The 26431-nt window shown below is 34.1% G+C and overlaps 1 protein-coding gene across 1 annotated transcript in view; it reads right to left on the minus strand.

Annotated features, from left to right (window-relative positions):
- CFAP47 (cilia and flagella associated protein 47) overlaps positions 1-26431 on the minus strand; it is a 480485-nt gene that overhangs the window by 246672 nt on the left and 207382 nt on the right. The window contains 4 exon segments of the mRNA XM_033201412.1: positions 996-1111; positions 4994-5128; positions 11859-11975; positions 12275-12372. Of these exon segments, the coding sequence (XP_033057303.1) occupies positions 996-1111; positions 4994-5128; positions 11859-11975; positions 12275-12372 (466 nt within the window).

The following is a 26431-nucleotide window of genomic DNA, read 5'->3' on the forward strand; positions in this document are numbered from 1 at the left end:
TTGTTATAGCACCCTGAATGGACTAAGATGGCAAATTAGTATTGAGAAGTGGATGGAGGTGCTGCTGTAACAAACACCTAAAATGTCAAAATGGCTTTGGAACTGGGTAACAGGTAGGGGTTGGAAGAACTATGAGGTGTATGCTACAAAAAAAAAAAAAAAAAAGGCAACATTACTATATAAAGGCCACAAAGGGTGATTATGGTGAAGGCTCAAAAGAGTACAGTTATAGATATTTTTATATAGTAAATGTTTAATAAATATTAAGTATGTTAATATTTACATACAATGCCTGTATTATGTAAACACATAAGTATGCATATGTTATAATAAACCTATGTGTGCCTATGAAAAGACTGGAAAGAAATGAACTAATAAATTGTGTTTGACGTAATTCTAGGTGATTTTTGCTAGCCTGCTTATTTTTCTATAACTCAAATTTTCTACAGTGCACATTTATAATTTTATAATTTATAATAAAAGTGTTAAAGGTGTGGATTGGCTTCTTTTGAACCCAGGAAGCAGAGGCTGCACTTAGCCAAGATTGTGCCACTGTACTCCAGCCTGGGCGACAGAGTGAAACTCAGTCTCAATAAATAAATTAATTAATTAAAATAAAATAAAATATATATATTTTTAAAGTTATATACATACATAATTTTAGAATGCACTGGTTTCAGTTTCCTGCAGGAAACAGAATGGTAGTACAAAACAAAACCAACTTACAGTCTTATTTCTATGCCCCATATGCATAAAAAACAAATTAAAATTAAATGCATACATAAAACAGCTGTTTTATGTTGTTAGAATTGTTTCAACAACTTTGGTGAGGAACTGTAGAAACATATGAATATTTGTCTGACTCTGGGTGACAATCATTTCATTAAATATCTATCAATAGTAAAATCAAAGTCACATTTTATAATTATAACACTTATTAAATCTTTGGGGTTGACATGTCTGATAATGTAAAATTAAAAAAAAAAAATACTTACCTTGGAGAAATTGTCACAACATTCCCTTTTTGGGAGAGGGAGAAGTCAGCAGCATCTCTTCCAACAATTCTAGCATTATACACTAAGTTTTGCGAGCTGGAATTTTTCAGTAGAATCTATGTAGAAGTAGAAGAGGATATAAGTAAGATTATAAAATTAAAAACTATGCAACTATATCATTTCTTATTTTTATCAAAGATAGCAATACATTTTAGTCATAAATATAGTTATTCATAATGTACACCAACTGGAGAAAGCTAGAATTTGTATTTTAAAATAACAACTACACACATACATACACACACACACACATACAGTTTAGCTGAAGTGGGCAAAGAGAAGGAGCTTTCAACAAAGGGAATTACAAATGCAAAAGCGTCTTATCACCAGTGATTTGAAGATCAAAATTTTCAGCTTAGATTTTATTTTTATTGCAAAGGAAAACCATCGGGGAATTTTTAAAAGGGAGCTTATATATCCAATTTACAAAAAGGATACTCTGGCTGCTCAGTGTAGAAAGTATTATAAGGAGTATAGATTTAAAAACAGTTTCAGGCTGAATATAATGGTGGCCTAGTCTAGATGTGGTAGTTCAACGAAGGGTTGGCTGTCTCTTTCCTCCTGATCCAGAGACGTGGGGAGCATTAGAAAATGAGTTGCTTTATTACAAAAGAGTACTTCTTGAAAAATGTGAGTACACAAAGTGTTTATATAAAATATAATGTAGATTCAAAAAACAATCTTTAGGAATACTGACAAAGATTTTCTTCTCAACCACACTCCAGTAAGGCTTGTCTGAGCTCTTTTTTAACTAGGCCTCGCCTTTGGGCATGTCCTCAAGTGCCCAATTTTAGCAAGAATCCTGCTAAATCAGTTTAGCCAGAATTCCACAACTTCAGTATTTAATCACCCTTGATATCTAACCAAATGCCTCATCTCCTGCCATCGCTCAGGTAATGTATGATCACCCTGGCCTTCCTTTAGCAAAATCTTACATTGGTTTAGCCAGAATCCCCCCTTACCCATATCCCGCCTTACCTTTCCTCTTAGTCATTTCCCACCCACTGATCTCCATCCTGCTCCTTGGCTATAAATTCTGACTTTTCCTTGTTTTATTTCGAGTTGAGCTCAATCTCTCTCCTCTACTGCAAAACTGCTTTGCAGTGGTCCCTATACCTATCATAATAGTCCTGAATAAAGTTTGCCTTACCATTTTAACAAGTGTCATGAATTTTTTTTTTTCTTTAACAAGATGCCAAGGTATCACCAAAACTTCTGACCCAGAGCATGGTGAAGATGGGGAAAAGGATAATTGGTCAAATTAGAGTGAATAAAAGGTCACTGAAAATTATGAAGTTCAGGACCTATAGTCACAGATACTTGAAGAGTGAAAAAGTAGCAGTAGGTATGGTTATAGTGAGTCATAAGGAATATGGTGAAAATCTGGTGAAAGACTAATTACTTTCCTAGTTCAATGGAAACTCTGGTAACCAACAGAACAAGTGTTTTGTTGCTAAAGCATTTTCAACTTTAGTTTCTCTAAGGATTTGGAGGCCTCATGTTTTCAAATACTTAAAGACATCAATAATGGGGGCAAGACCCCCACTATAGTGTGATCATCTTTTTGTATGTACATACACACATACAAATGTATGTATTTCAAATATTCATTAACAGACCAAGTAATTTTAAGTCCCAGAGAGCTAATTCCTATTGTTTTGGAAGGAAATGTTGAAAATTATAGTAGATTTGTTGTGAACCGTTTAGATCATAAGGAAGCCATTCATTCTCACTATGTCATACATATCATACATATGACACAACTGTATTGGACACATCTGTGGTTAGATAGTCATACCATCCAACTCCAGGATTTCACGTAGGGGTAATGAGGAGTAGATAGGAAGAAGAGCTAGCTGTTTAAAGGAACAAAGGAAAGTTTTAAAGTCTCAATTCCTTTTTGGCAATGACAGACATTCTTTACTGTGCTTCTGTGTAAATTTTGTTTCAAAAAGGAAAACAAAATTCAACTCCTTTTGAATGTCTCAGAAAATCACTGCACCCTGTGTTTTTTCACTGACCACTAATTTTTTGTACTTCTTCTAGTATTTTGTTTCTATTATTTGCCCATAGTTATAGAAATACTTTTTCACACTTTGGAAGGCTGAGGAGGGTGGATCACCTGAGGTCAGGAGTTCAAGACTAGCCTGGCCAACATGATGAAACTCCGTCTGTACTAAAAATACAAAAAAATTAGCTGGGCATGGTGGCAGGCACCTGTAATTCCAGCTACTCAGAAGGCTGAGGCAGGAGAATCGCTTGAACCTGGGAAGGCGTAGGTTGCAGTGAGCCGGGATCGTGCCACTGCACTCCAGCCTGGGCAACAAGAGTGAAACTCAGAAAGGAAAGAAAGGAAAGAAAGGAAAGAAAGGAAGAAAGGAAGAAAGGAAGAAAGGAAGAAAGAAAGAAAGAAAGAAAGAAAGAAAGAAAGAAAGAGAGAAAGAGAGAGAGAAAGAGGGAGGGAGGGAGGGAGGGAGGAAGGAAGGAAGGAAGGAAGGAAGGAAGGAAGGAAGGAAGGAAGGAAGACAGATTTTCTTAATTCTAGTAGCCATTTCTGGAGCTTTTTCTATATTCTGTAACATTGATAGGGCTGGTGGTAAGAATGACTTTCTATGACTTACGCACTGCCATTCATCATGTTGATTTACAGGACCAAAATATGTAAAAGATTCTCAGCAATTTCCAAATCACTGATTTTCTTAAATAAAAGTTAAAATCAAAACTTGTTGTAATTTATTTTATCTTGCATATACATATTTTTTATTTCTGCTTTCAAAAACTTTTCTTACATTGTGAAAAATGAAAGGTATTATTTGTATAATTTTATCTATAAACTTAGGTATAAGCATTATTTCTAGCAAAAGAATAAAATGAGAAAATGAATCATGTTATATTTAAACATGATTTGATTTTTAACATCATAATTTAATTTATTTTTAAACATTAGCCAGCATTAATATTAACTACGTAAAAATGTCAATAACAATTAAACGATATGAAGGAATACAATCATGTAGAGAGAATTAGAGAATTGGTAATAATAGTTAACAGTAATAAATTATACTTAATCAAATTTACACTCTTGTCTCCTGCAGGCCTAAGCAAAAAACTTTTAACTCTTCTGAAACGTTATTTTGAAGTCAAAAATTCAATATAATTATAGCTCAAGGCTAGTTATTTATCCAAAGCCTTTGACTATCACTGCAATTAGCGAATTATCATAGTAAATACTGAATTCTCTGAATTCTATGGAGTTTTATGTCTTTTTTTGACATAAAAGGAAATAAATAAAGTAAATAAAAGAGATTGAACCTCAGTATTTACTAATACAAACCTAGAAGAGGAGGCTTTCTTTTCACTAAATTCAGCCCTCTACATTTTGAGACAAGAACCTGGGTTTTGTGTTTTATTTTTTCAGTTTTTAATGAAATCCTTATTAACTGATGCTCACACCATCATGGAGGTTACAGATATTTTCTCAAAGAAGTTACAATTACAGAACAAAGATCACTGTGGCATATCTTTTGAAGACCACATATGGATAAGTTTTGCATCAAAAATATAAAATTATCCTCCTTCCTAATTATATATTAAGAGAGACACACATAAAACAGCCTGAAAAAAGGAATAAACATGAATCTTATCAAAGCAGTATATTAACTTGTATACAGAATAATATTATTTTAAATCAAATGAAAATGAGTAAGAAAAGAGTCTTCATTTCATTGCAAGTGGTGATTACTCTTAAGTAAAAATTGCACCTTTTGCTCATCTAGACCTTTGGCTTAGGAGAAGCAACATTTGATAACATTTATTCACTTTTAATAAAATTATGTCATATAGATACTTGCTGTTAATTTTGGGTTGGGAAAGAAATATCTAAAACCTCTCTTAATTGTGTAACTCCTTGTGCATTTTGACCCCAAAATTATCCTTACCTTATTCAGCGCCGTGTCATGTAGAGCACAATCAAAGGGCACCACCTTCTTAGGAAGATATGTAGGGAGCCTTTCATACATGTAGACACAAAGCATGAGCATTAGGATTGGATTTGGGTCACAGATGTCTGTGGCCTAGTTTCAAAGAAGATAAATTGAAATTAGAGGATGCATTAGTTAGAGTTCTACATAGGTAGAGAACCAATAGGATATATATCTGTATATATGCACACGCACACACACACACACACACATATATACATATATATATGAATGGGAATTTATTAGGAAGAATTGGCTGAACAATCACAAAGACAAAGTCCCACAATAGGCTGGCTACAACCGCAGAATGACAGAAGCCAACAGGGGCTCCCAGGGAAGCCAGAAGCATGGCTCAGGCCAAGTCCCAAATCCCCCAAACCAGGGAAGCTACAGTGCAGGCCCCATTCTGAGGCGGAAGACTGAAAGCTCAAAGGAGGCTGCTGGTGTAAGTCCTAGAGTCCAAAGGCTGAAAAACCTGGAATCAGATGTCCAAGGGCAGAAGGAGAAAAAAATGCATCCTGCTCCCAAAGGGAGAAAGAGATCATGACAAAAATAAAAAAGAACAAACAAACAAAAAAACAAGCAAACTGAATATCCCCCTTCTTCTGCCTCTTTGTTCTGGCCACTGCCACAGCCAGTCAGATGGTACCAACCCACACTGAGGGCATATCTTCCTTTCTCAGTCCACTGACTCCTGCAACTATCTCCTTTGGAAACACCCTTACAGACACCTAGAAACAAAACTTTGCCAGCCATCTTGGTATCCTTCAATCCAGTCCAATTGACACCTAATATTAATCATCAAATAAGATAAATAGATAAAAATATAAAAAGAGGAAAAGCATAGTAAATCAATTATTGAATTACTTTTAAACATTTAAAGTATTTGTGATTGGCAATGACACTGAAATATAGATACAGCAATAATACTGCTCTGAATCAGAAGAGCTTGACCTAAGTGTTAAAAAATAATGTGTCCTAAGCAGATCACTGACCTTGTACCCTCAGACTCTGTAAAAGCGAGCCGGAACTCAGAAGAACACTATACTCTAGAAATTATGACTAATGTGACTATTACTCCGGAAGTTAAAGATGGCAAGAGATTTTCAAGCAAAAGCCCATAGAACCAATGGCACATTAAATGGGCTTTATAGAATGCTTGAACTTCAAATATGCTGTGTTTGATGTGAGGAAAAGGGTGTATTTTTTCAGAAAAGCAAATTAGTATAGGATGAGGAGATAGAGAAGCATAGTGTTTGTTCAGTAAAGAAGTTCCATTTGGGTCATGCATAAGAAAAGATGGGACAATTAGTGAGAAAAAAGACTAAGGAGTGCCAGACTACATTGTGGAGGTCTTAGATGGCAAGGTGAGGGACTTGATTTCTGAACGAGAAATAACATAAGAGCAACAATTCAGGCAGATCAGGTAGGAGGCAGTTGAAGAAGTACTTTTCCCAGAACAGATAAATAATAAGGCAGAGGATGTAATTACTCTGATAAACAAAATACATTAGTAATGATTACCAGAGTATATTTGAGATAAAATCCAAAATTACAGCTCTATGATATCAGGACAATAAATATAGCCAGAACGTAAGCTGAAGTCAAAAAGTAGAGTCAGGAACAGAAGAAGATAGCAGCAGTGGGGAAAAGTTATTCACAGCACAAAAGTATTGGGGTTGGTGTGAGGGATTCGAAGACATAAAAAACACCATTAATAGACAAACAACTCTGTCAGTGTCAATATACAACGAGCTCTCTGTACTTCCACAAAACGGAAATGAAGGTCTGCTATGACTTAATGGCACATACTCAAGTTAGCAACTGAACAGGATCTGAGCCTGGCCTAGAAATACAAATAGTGTGAAAACAAAGGAGACCCAGTGTGCTATGTGGAACTAATGCACTTGATTCTGAAATTTGGCAGCAGTTTTTAGAGAATAATGATAGCCCCACTGGTGATCTGCTAGTCCACATTTCCTCATGCTCTCTTATTCTTCTTGGGAAAATAGAAGGGTTTGTTCTTTCTTGTTTTGTTAATTAGAAGTAAGGCTTACTAACGAAGGTGCCTGGGCAGAAGACTGACAGAAAGAAAACTGGCCTGCCTTAGCAGGGTAGAAAGCTAACTGTGAGTATAATGTGAGGAAAACTTGGAAATATACCAGGACCATAAAGTTCTCATCAGTATTTTGTGGTCTCACATTCTTTAATAAAGATGACATTAGTAAATAGATGTAGAAAAATGATTTAAGATAAGAACAAAATTTAAAAAGGCAGAGTTTAATCGTCACATCCATTTTTGAAGCCTAAGAAGGTACATTTTTAAGTGAAGAATGTGTACCTCTGCTGGACTCTGTGTTTGGAATCAGCCTGTAGGGTATGATCCGAAGAGGGCTATCTAGGGTGACGGGAGGTGTGTTTACTGGGGAAAAGAGTAGTATTAATGGCAGAACACTCTGGGCTCAAGTCTAGGATGAACCAAAGTCTTTTGAACCATGTTTTAGTGTATACCCCATAAAATGGTATAAATAGCAATATAAAATTTATTTTAAAAGCTAAACTTTGAGAAAGCCAGCAATTTGGCAATTTAAAAATATGTTTTTAATGGGAAACTATATTTAATAAGACATTATACTGAAAAACCAAATAAAAGAGCATTCTTACCTTTCCTCATACATTTAAACAAAAATGACCTAAAGCAATTAGACTTTCGTTAACCTTAGGCTAGAAAGCCAAATGTTAAAATAAGTTAGGTTTATTTAAAACAAAAATTTCATGTGAAAGTACTTTTAAGTACATAATCATTATTTTCGCTATATATATCTAACCAAAAATAACGTCAATTGTATTGGTCCTTTTTTTCCCCTTGATGACAATGTTTTCCTACTAGATTAACAATATGCAGGAATGTAAACAAAAAAAAAATCATAAAAATCATAACAAAAAAATCAAGAAATCTGGTAAATTAATTCAGGTCCTGCTATGACACAGAGCCATGCTCTTGATTAAGTCAACTGAATTTCCTGGGCCTCAGTTTCATCATCAGTAACTAGAAGGGGTGATAAGATCTTGAGTTTTATGCTGGATGTAATGTGCCATAACTTTAAGGTATCACTAACTTTCAAACAAGACACCAAATATAATTAGCAGTACACTATGATATACTAAAATCCTACAAAGACAGTTGTTGATTGCCCTCCCAACAACCATTTTCTTCTTTCTTCTTTAGTAAGAACCTCACTTTTTTGTGGATATTCTTTTTTTAAAATTTTTAATCAACCACTGGTTAGCCACAAGAATAGGATTCCATTCTGGCCAATGACATGCAATGGGGAATATGCTGTGGGGGCATTGGAAAGGTTTACCTTCTGGAAAAAGAGAAGCGCAAGAAAAGATGCCACTCAGCCAGCCTCAAACAGAACTGTATGAAGGTGTTATGTGAGACTTCTGCAGAAATTTGGGAGTTACTTGTGTAGAGTCCTAAAACAAAGCTAGCAGGTCAAGAATGGCTGAGCAAAACTGAATCTCTGATAACTTTGTTAAAAAACTGAACAATTATCCTTATAACCTTTGATCGCCTGACTATCTTTTTATAAAATATTAAATTTCCTTATTTTAAACCACTTTTACTCAAGAATTCTGTTATTTAAAGCTGAAAATTTCCCTGTGATTGTGAAGGTTAATTTTACGTGTCAATTTGACTGGATTGAGGGATACCTAAATGGCTGGTGAAGCATTGTATCTGGGTATCTGTGAGAGTGTTTTCAGAGGAGGTTGAAGCTGAGTCAGTGGACTGAAAGAGAAACATCTGCCCTCAATGTGGGCAGACATCATCCAATCAGCTGGGGCTGGAACAAACAGGTAAGAAGAAGGAGGACTCTGCTTTCTCTCCCTTCCAGAGTGAGACACCTTTTCTCCTCCAGTCCTTGGACATCAGACTAGGTTCTTCAGTTTTTAGCCTCTCAAACTTGCACCAGTGCTCTCTGGAGGCTCTCTGGCTTTTAGATTTGGACTAGGGGCTGCACCATTGGCTTCCCTGATTCTGAGGCTTCTGGACTGAGTGATGCCACCAGCTCTTCTGTGTTACAGCTTGCGGGCAGCCTATCATGAGAATTCTCTGACTCTGTGTTCACATGAGCCAATTCCCCCTAATAAATTCCCTCTCATATATCCTATTGTTTCTGTGTCTCTAGAGAACCCTAACAAGTGATAAAAAAAAAAAAAAAAAAAAGAAACAAAAAAATTTAAGGACAAAATTAGATTATCTATTCACCTTCAGCTCCAATCACTACTCATTAATTATGTGTAGTAAAGCTCCATAAATGCTTATTATATTTATTTTGTTATCTATCTTTGCATGAGGGAACAAAACATGCATTCTATGCTGTAGTCAAACAATCCACAGGATTTTTGCTTTAAATAAAAATCATGTCATGGAAAGGAGATTATTTACTAACTGCATATTCCTACTGGCAGGATTCTCCAAAAAGACATAACATTACCCCAGCAACTTATGAAGCTAATTTTCAGGCTGCAATTAGGAACATAGTAAAGAAGAAACTTAAGCATTAATAATTAAGTCCACTGCTGAATTTTATAGGATTCAAGGGTGGACCAGTACAAGCACCAGCATTAATTTATTACGTATAAGTTCATTAGAGGGTGATGGTTTTAAATCTTCCATTTAGTGTGGTTGGTAAATCTGGGCTAATAAAGAGTTAGGCCATTGGAATTGGCTGATAAAGGTTTGGTCATTATCTGCTAAGCCGACTTTCAATTACTTCATTCATCAAATCTTGGACAACTTTTCCGCATTTTTATCTAGTAGATACTTATTTTAAAATTATTTTTTGACTATACAATAAAATAAATATATTGAGCCAACACATGTGAGGAAATCAAAAAGCAAAGGACAGAGTCACAATGTGTGGTTTTTCTAAACAAAGGTATTTAAAATTTCTTGTGAACTCCTACCAAACTCTCAAGGATCAGCTTAAACACTAAGTGTTCTGTGCAAATTTTCCTGGTATCCTTTTTAGAGTGACTTCTCACCCCCTTTGAGTCTCATAGCATATTATTTCTATGTCTATTGTGACATTCACTGTCACTTTGCATCAGCCTTGTTTCATGTAACTTGTGATTATTATTAGTCTGCAACATCTTTGAAGGCATGAGTGTAGTTTCGTCATATCTGTACCCCTGAAGGATGTATCCTGAGTCTTTCATGAGGGAGGTTAAATAATTTGTTGAATTTATGGGAACTGTAATATTTTTATTCTTCAAAACCAAAGTCTTTTATTAGAGTTTGTCCTTAAAACTCTACTATATAACAGAACTGTCTGACTAAAATTATTGATTGCAGTTTCCCTTACAATTGTACCAAAAAATAAAAATAAATGAAAAGAAAATGAAATAAAAAGAATACAAATGTCAGGAATGGTACAAAGTGACATTAACATGCAAGTGACTTTAATACAAAGAAAAAAGTGAGCAATTATAAAACTCTTTTCTCCAGTGGTATAAGATATCATTTGGGCACTGGTATCATCAATCTTTCTGGATCACAGAATGAAAAACTCAGAGTTAGTTATAATAGTCTTTCTCTAATGCCCTTCTTTTGTGGCTGGTCACCAACTCTAGCAAACTTCATGATTTTTCCTACATCAGCTTATTATGTTTTAATCCTAAGTAAAATGGTATGAGTAGAGAAAGTAATTACTGTACTCCTTGACCAGTTGCAATTGCATTGCGATTGGTCTGTGTTCCCTGTTATCAGTTCCTCTCCTCTCAGTCCATCCTGACCATTGTTGCAAGAGGAAAGGCCTTTTATCCCCCATATTCCCACAGGGCAAATTCCTGATTTTTAATGCTGGTATTCAACATCCCAGTACATGCCTGTGTCTGTTTCCAATACCAAACTTCAACTGGGGAAACCTGGTCACACAATTTCCTTAACATATGTCACTTTTTCACACTCTACATTCTGTTCATGCTACTTCCTCTGAGCAAACAACTTCTTCTCTTACCGCTACCAATGCAAATCCAATTCACCCTTCCAGATCCCAATTAAATTCTGTCTCTTCCACACTGTCTTTGATGTATCAGTCTGCATCACATTGATCTCTTCCTTCATCTGAATTCTATACTACATTTTTTCCATACACCATTAATAATAAATAAGTAGAACATTATCTTTTAACAGACAAATATCTTGATAATTTAATGAATTATATATTCAAAGTCAGGAATCATTTATTTTATCATTTTATTGCCCCTAAGTAACAAACAAAAGGTTCATGAAATAGTAAGCATACAATATATTTTTGAATATTGCTATTGAGGTGTTGATGTGAAAAGCCAAATAGAATTACAACTTGGAGGTCAACATACAATTAAAATGTATATTGCCATTATGACCTCTACACAAACATTTATTGTAAAACTAAAGTGAAAAATTATTTTTGCTACTAAATTAGAAGATAAAAATATGACATCTATATTAAATAAAAAAGCTCTTTTAGTTCATTCTTAGATTTTGAGTAATGATTATAATTCACTCAATGTTTATTTTTGGGGTTTCAGGCACTTGGACTGTAAGAACTTTCCTATTATGCACAGCTGGATGTGTATAATTGTACAAATTTTAAAATATCCAGTCGATTTCTGTGGAGTCATATTTCAAATTCTACATTTTAGCAATGTCTCATCAAAAGCTTGTTTCAATTTAAATTTTAAAAAGATGAACAAGCAATATTACAAATGAGTAAGCTATCAAAAGAAATTTATAAAATGTTTGCAGAATGTTGAATATAAAGGCACCCACCTGTATTTCCATGTCAAAGCCAATTTCATAAAGAGTATTTACAATAATCAGGCAATTGTGCAAATACTCTTCAGGACTTTTTGGCCGTGTGTACATATTTATAAAATGAGACTCAATCTGTAAAAAAAAAAAAAAAAAAACCTCAAACCTTTTGGTAATGGAATAAAAAATTCTGTTTTTAAGTGTTCTCTATAGTTAGGCAAAGAATCATTTAAATATTAATATTTATCAGTAATAAATTATTGCAATCAAAATGCAAGAATAAACAAAAAGGTAGTGCTAGCCATTCAGATTCAGGTGTTTGACTTGAATGTAAGACATTTAAAAGTTGCTGTTTACAGAAAATATACTTCAAATTTTAATCACTAAGTTTTTTCAAATAATAGAAGATCATTATGCATAACAATGACTCTTACCAAGAATGGGCAATAGGCCCCCAATTGTGTTGCAAAAACAAGACCATCTGAAAGATCTTCATCAAAATTTACTATCCATCTCTCAGAAGGGATAACATCTGTTTCAAAAAAGAGGGAGAGTAAATACAATAATAGTTTTACTTTATTAAAAGATACCTATGGAAATTTGAGCAACAGTAAAAGAAAATTTTGCTTCTGCCTGGAAAACAAAAAGTATATTATATTGGAAATAAAAACAAATTTTAAGATTAATACTATGAGAGTTAACTGTAAGGCTTTATAAGCAATTGCAAGCTGTCTTCTTTATTTCTACATGAGCTGCTTTGAAAAATACACTGCAATGTGGTAATGGAATAGAAATTCAGTGTTCCAAAATTACCCATTCTATTGAGTACCTTGAGGTTCAAATGTTTAATCAATGATCATCAACATGGGTAAGGAGACTGAAAAGGCATGGAGTTACTTGTAACTTTAGAGTGCTAGTGCCAGTTTCTTTATTTCTTGCAGAAATTCATCCACATGGCAGAAAAGTATGTGAAAGGAATTCAAGATTTATGGCTTAAAGAAACCAAAATTGACCTATAAAAGGCAATACAGGATGGAGGAGCAGTAAAAGGAATTCTCAATTACAGACATGATTACTATGCTGAGTCTGGAACAAAAAGAGGAAGTATTTGAATTTTAAGTGAATATCTGAAATATTGACCTATATTGGGCGGAAGCTAATTTAAACAGTGGAAATAATTGCTATGTTGAATGTGACATTTTCTTTTTCAATAAGTTTCCAAATAGCCTAGATTCTTTATGGTGTGAGACAATTTCTTGTCTGAAAACAAGGGGCAAATGGTGATCTTTATAAATTCCCTCAAATCTCTCTACTCCCATTTTCTGTGAAGAAGAAAAACCATGACATGATACACCCATGACATGTATATTAGTTTCAAAACTGGGATTGCTTTATACCTGGAATTGGAAGACTTAATTTTCTCTTGAATCACAGATGTCCTGGACACTTCACAGACAATTTCCAGTACTTTTTCATCTGAGAAGCTATGACATTGAACATTTCTATAGGATTTCTATAGCATATCATCACAAAATCAGTCTAGCAAACACAGATCACTAAGGATTTTCAACTAATGCACAGCAAACAACCTTTGTATTTTTCAAAGTATTATTTCCTGATAGAAACTTATAAATAACATTTTTGATATAAGATTCAATGTAATCGAATTAATGATTTTAAATACACATTGCCAGTTGGCTGAATAATGATAACCTACATGTGCTTCTGTTTTTTGTCCAACTTTGATGTATAATTGGCAAATAAAGAGTATATGTATTTAGAACATAAATTATGTTTTGATATAAGTACACCTTGTGCAGTGATTCCCAAAATCAAGCTAATTAACATATCAATCACTTCACATAGTCACTATTTTGTGTATATGTGTGTAGTGAGAATATAAGATATACTCTCTTAGCTAAGTAAAATGTGCTTCTCTGAATGTATATTTGCCACCCATAGCTATCAATAAAAGCAAAATATTTCACTTTTATAGTTAATATTTATTTTCTATGGACTGGAAGCAATGATAACTTTTGATCTGATAAAGGTAATTTGCTAGCCTTTTACATTGATAGAGAGTCAGTTAGCAATGGATATAGACTGTATCCACCAGATAGCACATCCTTGTCTTGTACAGACATTAGAGGAGGGACAGAAATTGCCTTGAAGGAGCTTAAAATCTTGTTGCAGGAAAATCAAATCCATAACAGGAAAACAACGAATTAAAAAAAAAATCCCCCAATCAGAAGTCAATGAATACATAACAATACAGCAACAACTAATTGTTATCCCGTTATTTCCAACTCCACCAATCACAACTCAGGACCACAGAATTCATTATGATACCCGCCCCACCTTATTTTGTCAACAGTGAAAAATCTCAATCTCATTATCTAAAATATTTTTATGTATTGGTTAAACCCTAGGATGTATATACAGTGCTTTCAGAATTGCAAAGCCATACCCCTGTGAAAAACTAGAGGAAGGTGTGTTTGTATAGTTCTTTACACCTTTAGTCTTAGACTATACAGTCGTATTTCTTTACAATTAAATAAGCTCATTTCTTTTTCATCACCATCAATGAGGTTGTCCAACATCTGTAACCCAGTTACATTCATTTGTCACAGCCTGCATTTTGTCCTTAATTACTTACATATCTTGGTTGATTTTATAAAATTACTTACACTAGCATTCACTCTTTGTGGTACACACTTATAGGAACTTGAGGAACACATTTTCATGTACCTGCCATCACATTTCCATATAGAAAAGTGTGATCACCCCCAAAATTCCAAGGGGTTGCACCGTTGTAGTCAATCTCTACCCTCATCTGTTAGCACCTGGCAGACACTGATGTGTTTTTAATCTCAACATCTTCACCTTTACCAAAATGCCATAAAACTTGAATCACACAGTATCAATATGTCGTCTTGTGGGGGGTCTTGTTGTTTTGGCTTCTTTTACTTAGTGAAATTCATTTAAGATGCACCCATGTTGTGTGAATCAATAGTTGTTGCTATTTTCATTGTTGAATAGTGCTGTGTTTCATGGATGTCACAGAGATGAGGTATTCATTCATCAATTGAAGGGCATTTGGTTTGTCTTCAGTTTAGAGGCAATTATGAAAATCCACTATGAACTATCTCATGTAGGGCTTACTGTGATCACCAATTCTTTTTAAAAAAATTTGTTTATTTCCATAGGTTTTGGGGGGAGTTGATGGTATTTGATTACATGAGGAAGTTCTTTAGTGGTGACTTGTGAGATTTTGTTGCACCCAGTACCCAAGTAGTATTCACTGAACCAGTTTGTAGCCTTTTATCCCTCACTCCTTTTCACCCTTTCCCTGCGAGTCCCCAAAGTCCATTGTATCATTCTTATGCCTTTGCGTCCTCATAGCTTAGCTCCCACTTACGAGTGAGAACATACAATGTTTGGCAATTCTAATGTATTTTGGTGAAATAGCTGGAAAAGAGATTTGTGGATTTTACAGTAGTTGTACTGAGCAACTTATATATGCCTTTTTTCTATCTATCTTTTTTTGGTGATGTATCTTTTCAGAAATTTTGGCTACTTTTCAAATTTGGTTGTTTATTTTCTTGTTGGAGAGTTCTTTATGTATTCTGCATGCAATAAATTTGTGGAATATAATATTCAAAAATATTTTCCCCCAGTCTGTAGCTTGTCTTTTCATTCTCTCAATAGTATCTTTCACAAAGCAGAAATTTTAATATGGTAAAGTCCAATACATATAGATATGTATATACATGTATATATGTGTATATATATGTATGTATATAAAAGTTGTGTGGGTTTATATTTAGATCTATGATCTACTTTGAGATAATTTTAGTACAAAGTGTGAGGTACAGGTCAATGCTCTTTTTTTTACATATGCACCTCCAATTATTCAAGTACTATCTATTGAAAACACTAGCCTTACTTGATTTAATTGCTTTTGCACTTTTGTAAGCAAAAACACCCAGTTGATTATATTTGTGTAGATATATTCCTTGTCTCTCAATTCTATTCTTTTGATCTATGCATCTATTCTTTTGTCAATACCACCCAGTCTTAATTATTGTAGTTCCAAAATTTCTTCCACCTTTTCAAAATTGTTTTGGCTATTTTAATGGCAATGCCTTTATATATACATTTTAGAGCCAACTTATTTATATCTATACGAATATGTGATGGTATTTTCACTGGAATTGAATTGAATCTATAGATCAATTTGATAGCCTAACAACATTTAGTCTTCCAACGCCATGTGCATACTATGTATTTCTCTATTGAGTTCTCATCGATTGCTTTCATCAGTGTTTTGTAGTTTATAGCATATATATCTCTAAGTTATTTTGTTATAAATACTCATAGTAAGTACTTAATATTAGATACTTAACTAGTTCTTCTATGTTAAATGGTATATTTTTATTTTAAATTCCAATTGTTTACTGCCAATATATAGAAATATAATTTAATTTAATTGTATAGTGATCATATATCCTCTGACCTTGATAAATGCATATAGTATTTCCAGGAGCTTTTTATAGATTGTTTAGGATTTTCTATTTGACAGAAATGTTGAATTCCAGTCTCTTTCTTGGGGCAAGAGGTGGTTTGTTATTTTCTTTTTTTTCCTTTTTCTTTCTTTCTTTCCTTTTTTTTTTTTTTGAAACTGCAATTAGTATTCACCAGAGCCCTTTGGGTGACAGTACGTGTTGTCCTTAAATTAACATAGATGAACACATCTGTTCTATAAGGTATTGCTATGGTTTGAATGTCCCCTCTAAATCTCATGTTCAAATTTCATTGCCATTTCAATGGTTAATACCAACCAATAGAGGTGGGACTTTTAGGAGGTAATTAGATCATGAGAACTCTGGCTTCATGAACTGAATAATGCTGTTATCTCAGGAGTATGTTAGTTACGTTGGGAGTATGGCCCTCTTTTTCTCTCTTTCTTGCATGCTCTTACTTTTTATCATCTTCTCTAGCTATGGGATGCCGACCACAATGTAATAATGCAGCAAGAAGGCTCTCATCAAATGCAACCTAATTATCTTGGACTTTCCAGCCTCCAAAAGTAGAAGTCCATAAACTTCTATTGCTTATAAATTACCCAATCTGTAGTATTCTGTTATAGCAACACTAAATGGACTAAGACAGATACACAGAAGTCGGAGTGAATTGCCTGCCCCTACACTAGGTGCTAAGGAGTACACATTCTCCAGACTCACTTTAGTCATTTCTGTGAGCAACAGGTGAAGTTTGTGGAGTAAACACCTGCAAGAAGATGCAGAATCTATAACTGTGGACACTAGGAGCTTCATGATCTCTCAGTAGTGTATACTTGGCCTCTACCAATACACCAATCACCCTAACTCAACTATTCTTAACGGTGTCTATCTCTATCTACAAGTAGACCATTGCTATCATCTCATTTCTTCCAGTAAAAACCAACTCACCCTCTGTTGTCCTACAATCTCAGCTTTATGTTAAGGTTCAAGAAAAATAGAGAATTTGCTGTTGGTCTGACCTTCGTTGTTATAAGGGTGGGAGAAAACAGTTTCCAGTTCTCTATCTCCCTGGGTAGAAACCAGGGCACCTATTTTTGTTCAACCCATCACAACTTTGAATCTGCTTTGATATTATTACTTGTTGAATACCAGTAGACATGGGCTGTAGATGTTCAAACAAGGCTCTCAGTAAGAATAGGATGACAATGATTCTTCCAAGGCGATGTTGTGAAAAAGTAAAGACAAAACTTCAAAGCTCTTCTCTAATCTCTGATCCTACGCCTGTATCTTGTCTTTTATACTCAAGGCTGCTGCCAAGCCCTCATCACAGTTTATCACAGCTTTGATATATCAAGGATTTTCTCCGCTTTTATGATAGTTCCTCTGATATAAGCTACTCTCTTTCCTATACTCCCTCTAAGGATTTGGTACCCAAAGTGAGCTAAGTGAATCAGCAGCACCTACATCAAATGGAAGCTTGTTGAAAATGCAGAATTTCTGGACTCACCCAACACCTAGCAACATATAAAAGCATGTTAACAAAATCTCCAAGTATTCATATTATCGTCTGAGACGTGTTGGTCAATGGTGGTTTTTTTTTGGAGAGAGAACCAGCACTCTTATGTAGTTGTCATTTGTCAGAAATCAGAAAATCCAAGTGATGTTCCGCACATTTTCAAAACTTTTAATTTGGAAGCTATGTTTTTATCCAGTTTTACATTACATCACTTCTGATATTCAGGTATATTTAAGTAGTAATAAAAATACTGTGCTTTATAGTATTATGAATTAGAGATGTGTTTGTTAAACAAAATTTAATCAGAAATTTTAGAAAAAATAAGTCAATTTACTTATGAATATAATAATTGTTACATGAATTTTATGTTAGATGACTATAATAGTACATTTTTATGAAAGTTATATTAAGATATAATTCACATAACACAAATTTCATGCAATTCAATTGTTCATTGTTGTTTAGTATAGTCATATAGCTGTGCGATCATCACTACTATCTGCTTTTAAAATATTTTTATCAACACATAAAGAAACTCGATACTCATTAACTGTCACTTCTCATTTCTCGCTTCCCTCATACCATGGACATAAATGAATCTACTTTCCATCACTATGGAGTTGCCTATTATGGACACGTCATAGAAATACAATTATAAAATATGTGCCCTCTTGTGTTCTGTTGTCTTTTATTTAGCATAACATTTTCAAGGTTCATTCATGTTGCAGAATGTATAAGTATTTTATTTCTTTTTATTGCTGAATAACATTCCACTTTGGGAATATACCACATTTTCTTTATGGACATTTGTGTTTCTAATTTTTGGCTATTATGAAAAATGCTGCTGTGAACATTTATGTAAAAGTTTTTTGTAATCATATATTTTAATTATCTTGAGTATAAACCAATGAGTACACTCGTTGAATCATATCGCTAATCTATTTCTCAAGAGACTTTTTTTTTTATAGCAGTTTTGCATTCACGGCAGAATTGTTCAAAAAGGGCAGAGATTTTCCATATACTCCCTGCCCCCATGCACGCATAACCTCTCTCATTAGTTAATCTAATGTTAACATTTTGAGAAACTGCCAAACAGTTTTGCAAAGTGGTTGCATCATTTTACAATCCTTCTAGCAACATATGAGGTTTCTGATTTCTATGAATCCTTGCCAACACTTGTTACAGTCTTTATTTTTTAAACTAATATATTTAATTTCTGTGGCTACATAGTAGGTGCATATATTTATGGGATACATGAGATGTTTTTATATAGGCATTCAATGTGAAATAAGCACATCATGAAGAATGGGGCATCCATCTCCTCAAGCATTTATCCATTGAGTTGCAAGCAATCTGGTAACATCATTTTAACAAGTACAGTTGTTATTGACTATAGTCACCCTGCTGTGCTATCAAATAGTAGGTCTTATTCTTTCTAGCTATTCTTTTTTGTACCCATTAACTATTCCCACCTCCCCCAGCCTCCTACTACCCTTCCCAGTCCGTGGTAACCATTCTTCTACTCTCTGTCCATGACTTCAGTTGTTTTGATATTTAGATTCCACAAATAAGTGAGAACATGCAATGTTTGTTTATCTGTGCATGGCTTATTTCACTTAACATAATGATTTCCAGTTCCATTCATCTTGTTGTAAACGATAGGATATCGTTCTTTTTTATGGCTGAATAGTACCCCATTGTGTGTATGTAGCACATTTTTTTTTATCTCTTCATTTGCTGATGGACACTTAGGTTGCTTCCAAATCTCAGCTATGGTGAACAGTGCTGCAACAAACTGTTAAGTGCAGATATCTGTTCAATATACTGGTTTCCTCTCTTTTGAATATATACCCAGCAGTGGGATTCCTGGATTATATTGTAGCTCAATTTTTAGTTTTTTGAGGAACTTCCAAACTGTTCTCCATAGTGATCGTACTAATTTACATTCCCCCCAACAGTGTACAAGGACTCCCTTTTCAACACATCCTCACCAGCATTTTTTATTGCCTGTCTTTCGGATACAAGCCATTCTAACTGTGGTTAAATGATATCTCACTGTAGTTTTGATTTGCAGTTCTCTGATGATCAATGATGTTGAGCACCTTTTCATGTGCCTATTTACCATTTGTATGTCTTCTTTTGAGAAATATCTATTCAAATTTTTTGCCCATTTTTTGATCAGATTATTAAATTTTTTGTTCCTACAGAGTTGTTTGAGCTCCTTATATATTCTGGTTATTAACCCCTTATCAGATGAATATTTTGCAATTTTTTTCCCCCATTTCTGTGGGTTGTCTCTTTACTTTGTTGATTGTATCCATTGCCGTGCAGAAGCTTTTACATTTGACTTTTAAAAAATTTTAGTTACAGAAGTTGGTGCCAAATGCTAACTTACTGTGATTTTGCTTTGCATTTGCCAAATTACGAATTAGGCTGAACATCTTTTAATGCGCTTGTGGGTCATTTACTTATTTTCCTTTTAGAAATGTCTATTCAAATATTTTGCACATTTTTTAACTGGTTGTCTTTTTATCACTGACTTGTGTTTTTTATATATTCTTCATACAAGTCTCTTGCTAGATACATAATTTTGCTGTTACTGTGTCATTGAAATATTCCTTTTTCTTCATTTTTATTTCATTAATATGATGCACTACATGGACTGGCATTTATGTAAAAACAACTTTGTACTCCTAAGATAGATTTCATCTCCTGATTATATTTTATTCTTTTTCTATATTGCTGGATTCTGTTTGCTAGTAATTTCAGATTTCCATGTCTATCTTCATAAAACATAACATAGGGCTTTTCGAATTTTGTTTTGAAACACTTCTGAAATGCAGTGTGGTATATTCTTTACTGCAGACATAGATAGTCTTGCTTGTAAAGGTAGCTGAGTTATGAAGATATGTGAACTCTAAATCATTATACGATCAGCCACATATAATAGTTATGAGCCACGTGAAATGTGATATAAAGTAATGCATATAATACTTGATAGAACTTCTATATAAGTGACCAATAAACTGGAAATTAAGTAAAATATTTTCAGTATCAAGCGAAAAACTGCTATGGAGAAAGATTGAATTAAAACAGAAGATGCTATAAGAAAAAATATTGAAAATAAAAAGAAATCAATTACAGAAGTTGCATATAATAGAACAGATACAATAATTTATGAATAATTTTGTGCTAATATTAAAAAATCTTAGATAAAGCTCATTAATTTCATGAAAATATATTACAAAATCTCACTCTAGGAGAAACGGAAAATAAGAATAATCCTGTAACAATTAAACAATAACCTGTTATTTAAAATCATCTCACAAAGAAAAAAATCTAGATGGTCTTATCAGGGAATACTATAAAATTCAAAAAAGAAGAAATGTCAGTAATACAGAAACTCTTTCAATGTCTCCAAAAAAAGAATGTTCTCCAGGTAATTGTTTAAGGTTTGCATTAACGGTATTAAAAGAAAATAAAATGTTAGAAAAAATTGCAGACTATCATTCAAGTAAGTCAAAGCAATCAACTAAAATAACAGTAAATTATTTCTGGTAAGTTATATAAAAATAATTTAACTATCATGGAAAATTTGAGTTTGTGCCAGGATGCAAGGTTAATTCACATTTTTAAATAAATTTAATTTGCCAAATTAATATATATATTCAATATTATTCATAATAAAATTTCTAGAAAAACTAAAGAGGGGAGACAACTTTCAGGATGTAATGAAAACAATCTACAAAATAATCATATAGCAAATACCATACTTAATTATTAAATGTTAAATGCTTTGTTTAAGATTATACAAAAATATCAGGTATAATACAAGAGCATCTATGTTAATAGAATATTTTAACAAACATCTTCATATCTCAGTTTCAAGCAATATTGTAGAATTTAAATGAGCACCTAAAATATCTTCTATGCCAAATTTACAAAGAAATGTATATTTTAGAATAGGTTTTAAATCCTTCAAAACCTCACTCATTTTGAGAATATAAAAAAGTGCAGAACAAAGCAAAGCAATTCACTTACAGTGGAGGAGTTATCAGGCTGATCTTAGTTTTTCACAGCTACTTTATAGGCATAACATAGTGGGAGCACTGTGCACAGTGTACAGAGAAATATAATAAACCCTAAATTTTATATTTAGTAAGATACTATTCATATATAAATCACACTAACATAGTTACAAAGAGAACTAAGAGAATATAAATTCTTGAAGTGGTTAGAAAAATAAAATTATTATGCCCTCTCTCACTACTCCTTATCAACATAGTATTGGAAGTTCTGGCCAGGGCAATCAGGCAAGAGAAAGAAATAAAGGGTATTCAAATAGGAAGAGGAAGGAAAATTGTCTCTGTTTGCAGATGACATGATTGTATATTTAGAAAACCCCATCATCTCAGTCCAAAATCTCCTTAAGATGATAAGCAACTTCAGCAAAGTCTCAGGATACAAAATCAATGTGCAAAAATAACCAGCATTTCTATACACCAATAATAGACAAACAGAGAGCCAAATCATGAGTGAACTACCATTCACAATTGCTACAAAGAGAATAAAATACCTAGGAATACAACTTACAAGGGATGTGAAGGACCTCTTCAAGGAGAACTACAAACCACTGCTCAAGCAAGTAAGAGAGGACACAAACAAATGGAAAAACATTCCATGCTTACGGATAGGAAGAATAAATATCATATAAACAGCCATACTGCCCAAAGTAATTTACAGATTCAATGCTATCCCCATCAAGCTACCACTGACCTTCTTCACAGAATTGAAAACAACTACTTTAAACTTCATATGGAACCAAAAAAGAGCCCACATAGCCAAGACAATCCTGGACAAGAAGAACAAAGCTGGAGGCATCATGTTCCCTGACTTCAAACTATACTACAAGGCTACAGTAACCAAAACAGCATGGTACTGGTACCAAAACAGATATAGACCAATGGAACAGAACAGAGGCCTCAGAAATAATACTACACATCTACAACCATCTGATCTTTGACAAACCTGACACAAACAAGCAATGGGGAAAAGGTTCCCTATTTAATAAATGTTGTTGGAAAAACTGGCTAGCCATATGCAGAAAACTGAAACTGGACCCCTTCCTTACACCTTATACAAAAATTAATTGAAGTTGGATTAAAGACTTAAACATAAAACCTAAAACCATAAAAACCCTCAAAGAAAATCTGGTCAATACCATTCTGGACATAGGCATGGGCAAAGACTTCATGTCTAAAACATCAAAAGCAATGCAACAAAAACCAAAATTGACAACTGGGATCTAATTAAACTAAAAACTTCCTGCACAGCAAAAGAGACTATTATCAGAGTGAACAGGCAACCTACAGAATGGGAGAAAATACTTGCAATCTATTCATCTGACAAAGGTCTAAAATCCAGAATCTACAAAGAACTTAAACAAATTTATAAGAAAAAAACAACCCCATCAAAAAGTGGGCAAAGGATATAAACAGACACTTCTCAAAAGAAGACATTTGTGCAGCCAATAGTTATATGAAAAAATGCTCATCATCACTGGTCATCAGAGAAATGAAAGTCAAAACCACAAAGAGATACCATCTCATGCCAGTTAGAATGGCAATCATTAAATTAAAAAGTCAGGAAACAACAGATGCTGGAGAGGATGTGGAGAAATAGGAATGCTTACACAGTTGGTAGGAGTGTAAATTAGTTCAACCATTGTGGAAGACAGTGTGGCAATTTCTCAGGGATCTAGAACTAGAAATACCATTTGACCCAGCATTCCCATTACTGGGTATATACCCAAAGGATTATAAATCATTCTACTATAAAGACACACGCACACGTATGTTTATTGCATCACTATTCACAATAGCAAAGACTTGGAACCAACTCAAACATCCATCAATAATGGACTAGATAAAGAAAATGTGGCACATATATACCATGGAATACTATGCAGCCACAAAAAGGATGAGTTCATGTCCTTCGCAGGGACATGGATGAAGCTGGAAACCATCATTCTCAGGAAACTATCACACGAACAGAAAACCAAACACTGCATGTTCTCACAAATAAGTGGGAGTTGAACAATGAGAACACATGGACATAGGGAGGGAAACATTACACACCGGGGCTTGCCAGGGGTTGGGGGCCTAGAGGAGGGATGATGTTAGGAGAAATACCTAATGTAGGTGACGGGTAGATGGGTGCAGCAAACCACCACCATGGCACGTGTGTACCTATGTAACAAAACTGCACATTCTGCACATGTAACCCAGTACTTAAAGTATAATATAAAATAATAATAATAATAATAATAATTTTGAAGGGAAAAATAAAATAAAAGCGAAAAAAGAAAAAGAAAATTATTATGGTATTTATCCATCTAATAGTGAAATGCAGTAAAAATGGAAGTTCCTGGTAACATTACACGTGGTTGAATAGTAGTAACAGAATATAAGTGTTACACATATTTATAATGTAGGCATAGTAAATGTAGCAAAAATGATGACACTGAGGGAGGAAGGTGAGAGGAAATGAGAGTACTATTTAGACAATACATTAAAAGGTAAGAATTCTTCAAAAATGAATTATCTACACAATAACCTTGAACATTATGGAATATGATAGTTGCTTGTCTCTCACATTTCTTAACTTTCTGTTTACAATGATATCACAAACACGGTTATTTCTCTGACCATTACAAAGGATGACAGTTTGTCCTGATAATGGGATTAAAGACAGAAGAAAGCTAAATTGGAAATCACTGGAGTCAGGCTATGGAAACATCGATAAAACATTGACAAAACATTGATAAAACAGTTGGTGAATAAACATATGAAAAATATATATAAAAAATAAAAAAATATAAAAATGCTAAATTATATGTGTATGTGTGTATATTTATATAATATTTATAATTCTATTGATTTTTTTCAGTTCACTAAGCAACCAAGGGTTCCAATTATAAAGATAATAGAAATTTTATTTAATCAACTTGTGAATGTATTGTGAGTGATAAAAATTTCCACTTGCTACTCAAGAGACTAGATTAATTTCCAAGGTCTATGCAGCTGACTTGCTTCTTTTTACTAGAATTTATCTGATGATAGAAGGGATTTGGGCTCTTTTGTTCACTACTACATCTCTAATCCCTAGAACAGTGCTAAACATATAAATTGGTGATTAATAGATATTTGTGAACCAAATGACAGTTTTAGTGGTTTCTGTCCTTGTGAGGATTATTTTAAATAAATTATCATACAAAAATCAGATAATGATTCACTTATTTTTCCTTCAAGTTATTTACAATCTTGGTATTTATTTATTTATGCATTTTTGGTATGTGGTATGTAATACAGAGATAATTTTACCTGTATTCCAAAGTATCAGCCAATTGATCTAGCTCTATTTACTGAGTGAACTAATGTTTATTATGGATTTTGAAATGTCACACTCATTATACTAAATTCTATTATATATATTCATTGTTCTGAGTTCCCTGTTGTGTTCAATGCAATTGTGAATATTCCTAAAATGTTAAAAAAATATATTTTTTATGAATCGAGGGTGGAGCAAGATAGCAGAATAAATGGCTCTCCTGATCATTCCCCAGCAAAGACACAAATTTAACAACTATCTACACAAAAGAAACACCTCCATAAGAAGCAAAAATGAGGTGAACACACACAGTACCTGGCTTTAAGTTCATATCACTAAAAGAGGCAATGAAGAGGTAGGAAAACCGGTCTTAAATTGAGGACACCATCCCTCCTCTAAGCCTTGGCAGTTGCAGTGTGGGGCAGAGAGCATTTCTGTGCACTGGGGAGAGGGATATTGCAGCAATTGTGAAGTACTGAACTCAGTGGTGCCCTATTATAATAGAAAACAAACTGGACCGAACTCAGTTGATGACCAGCCACAGGGGGAACATACAAACCAGGCATAGCCAGAAGGGAATCACCAATCACAGTGGTCAAAATTTGAGTTTGCACAAGGCTTACCACCACAGACTAAAGTCCTCTTGGACCCTAGATGAACTTGCAAGGCAATATAGGCCACAAGGATGGCAACTCCTAGGCATGTTCTAGTGCTGAACTGGACTCAGAGCCAGAGGACTTGGGGGCTGCAACCTATTGGGACACCAGCATAGGCAGAGATAAAGGAGTGTTGGCATCACCTCTTCCCTACCCCCCCATGCTGCACAGTTTGCGGCTCCAAAGGAGATTCCTTCCCTCCACCTGAGAAGAGAGGGAAGAGTTGGGAGAACCCTGTCTTGCATCTTCAATACCAGTTCAGGCACAGCAGGATAAGGAACTTTTCAGAGTTGTGAAGTCTTCTTTCTACAACTTAGCTCCTGGACACCACTTCTAGACACATCAAGAGCCAGAAGGGAACCCACTGCCATGAAAGGAAGGTCCTAGTCTTGGCAGGATTCACCAACTGCTAACCAAAGAGGCCTTGGGCCCTGAAAAAACCAGCAGCAATACCCAGGTACAATGTTGAGGAACTTGGATGAGACTCTGAGACTTGCTGGATTCAGG

The sequence above is a fragment of the Trachypithecus francoisi genome, unplaced genomic scaffold (assembly GCF_009764315.1).
Source record: "Trachypithecus francoisi isolate TF-2019V2 unplaced genomic scaffold, Tfra_2.0 Lachesis_group6, whole genome shotgun sequence".
Classification (NCBI taxonomy): domain Eukaryota; kingdom Metazoa; phylum Chordata; class Mammalia; order Primates; family Cercopithecidae; genus Trachypithecus; species Trachypithecus francoisi.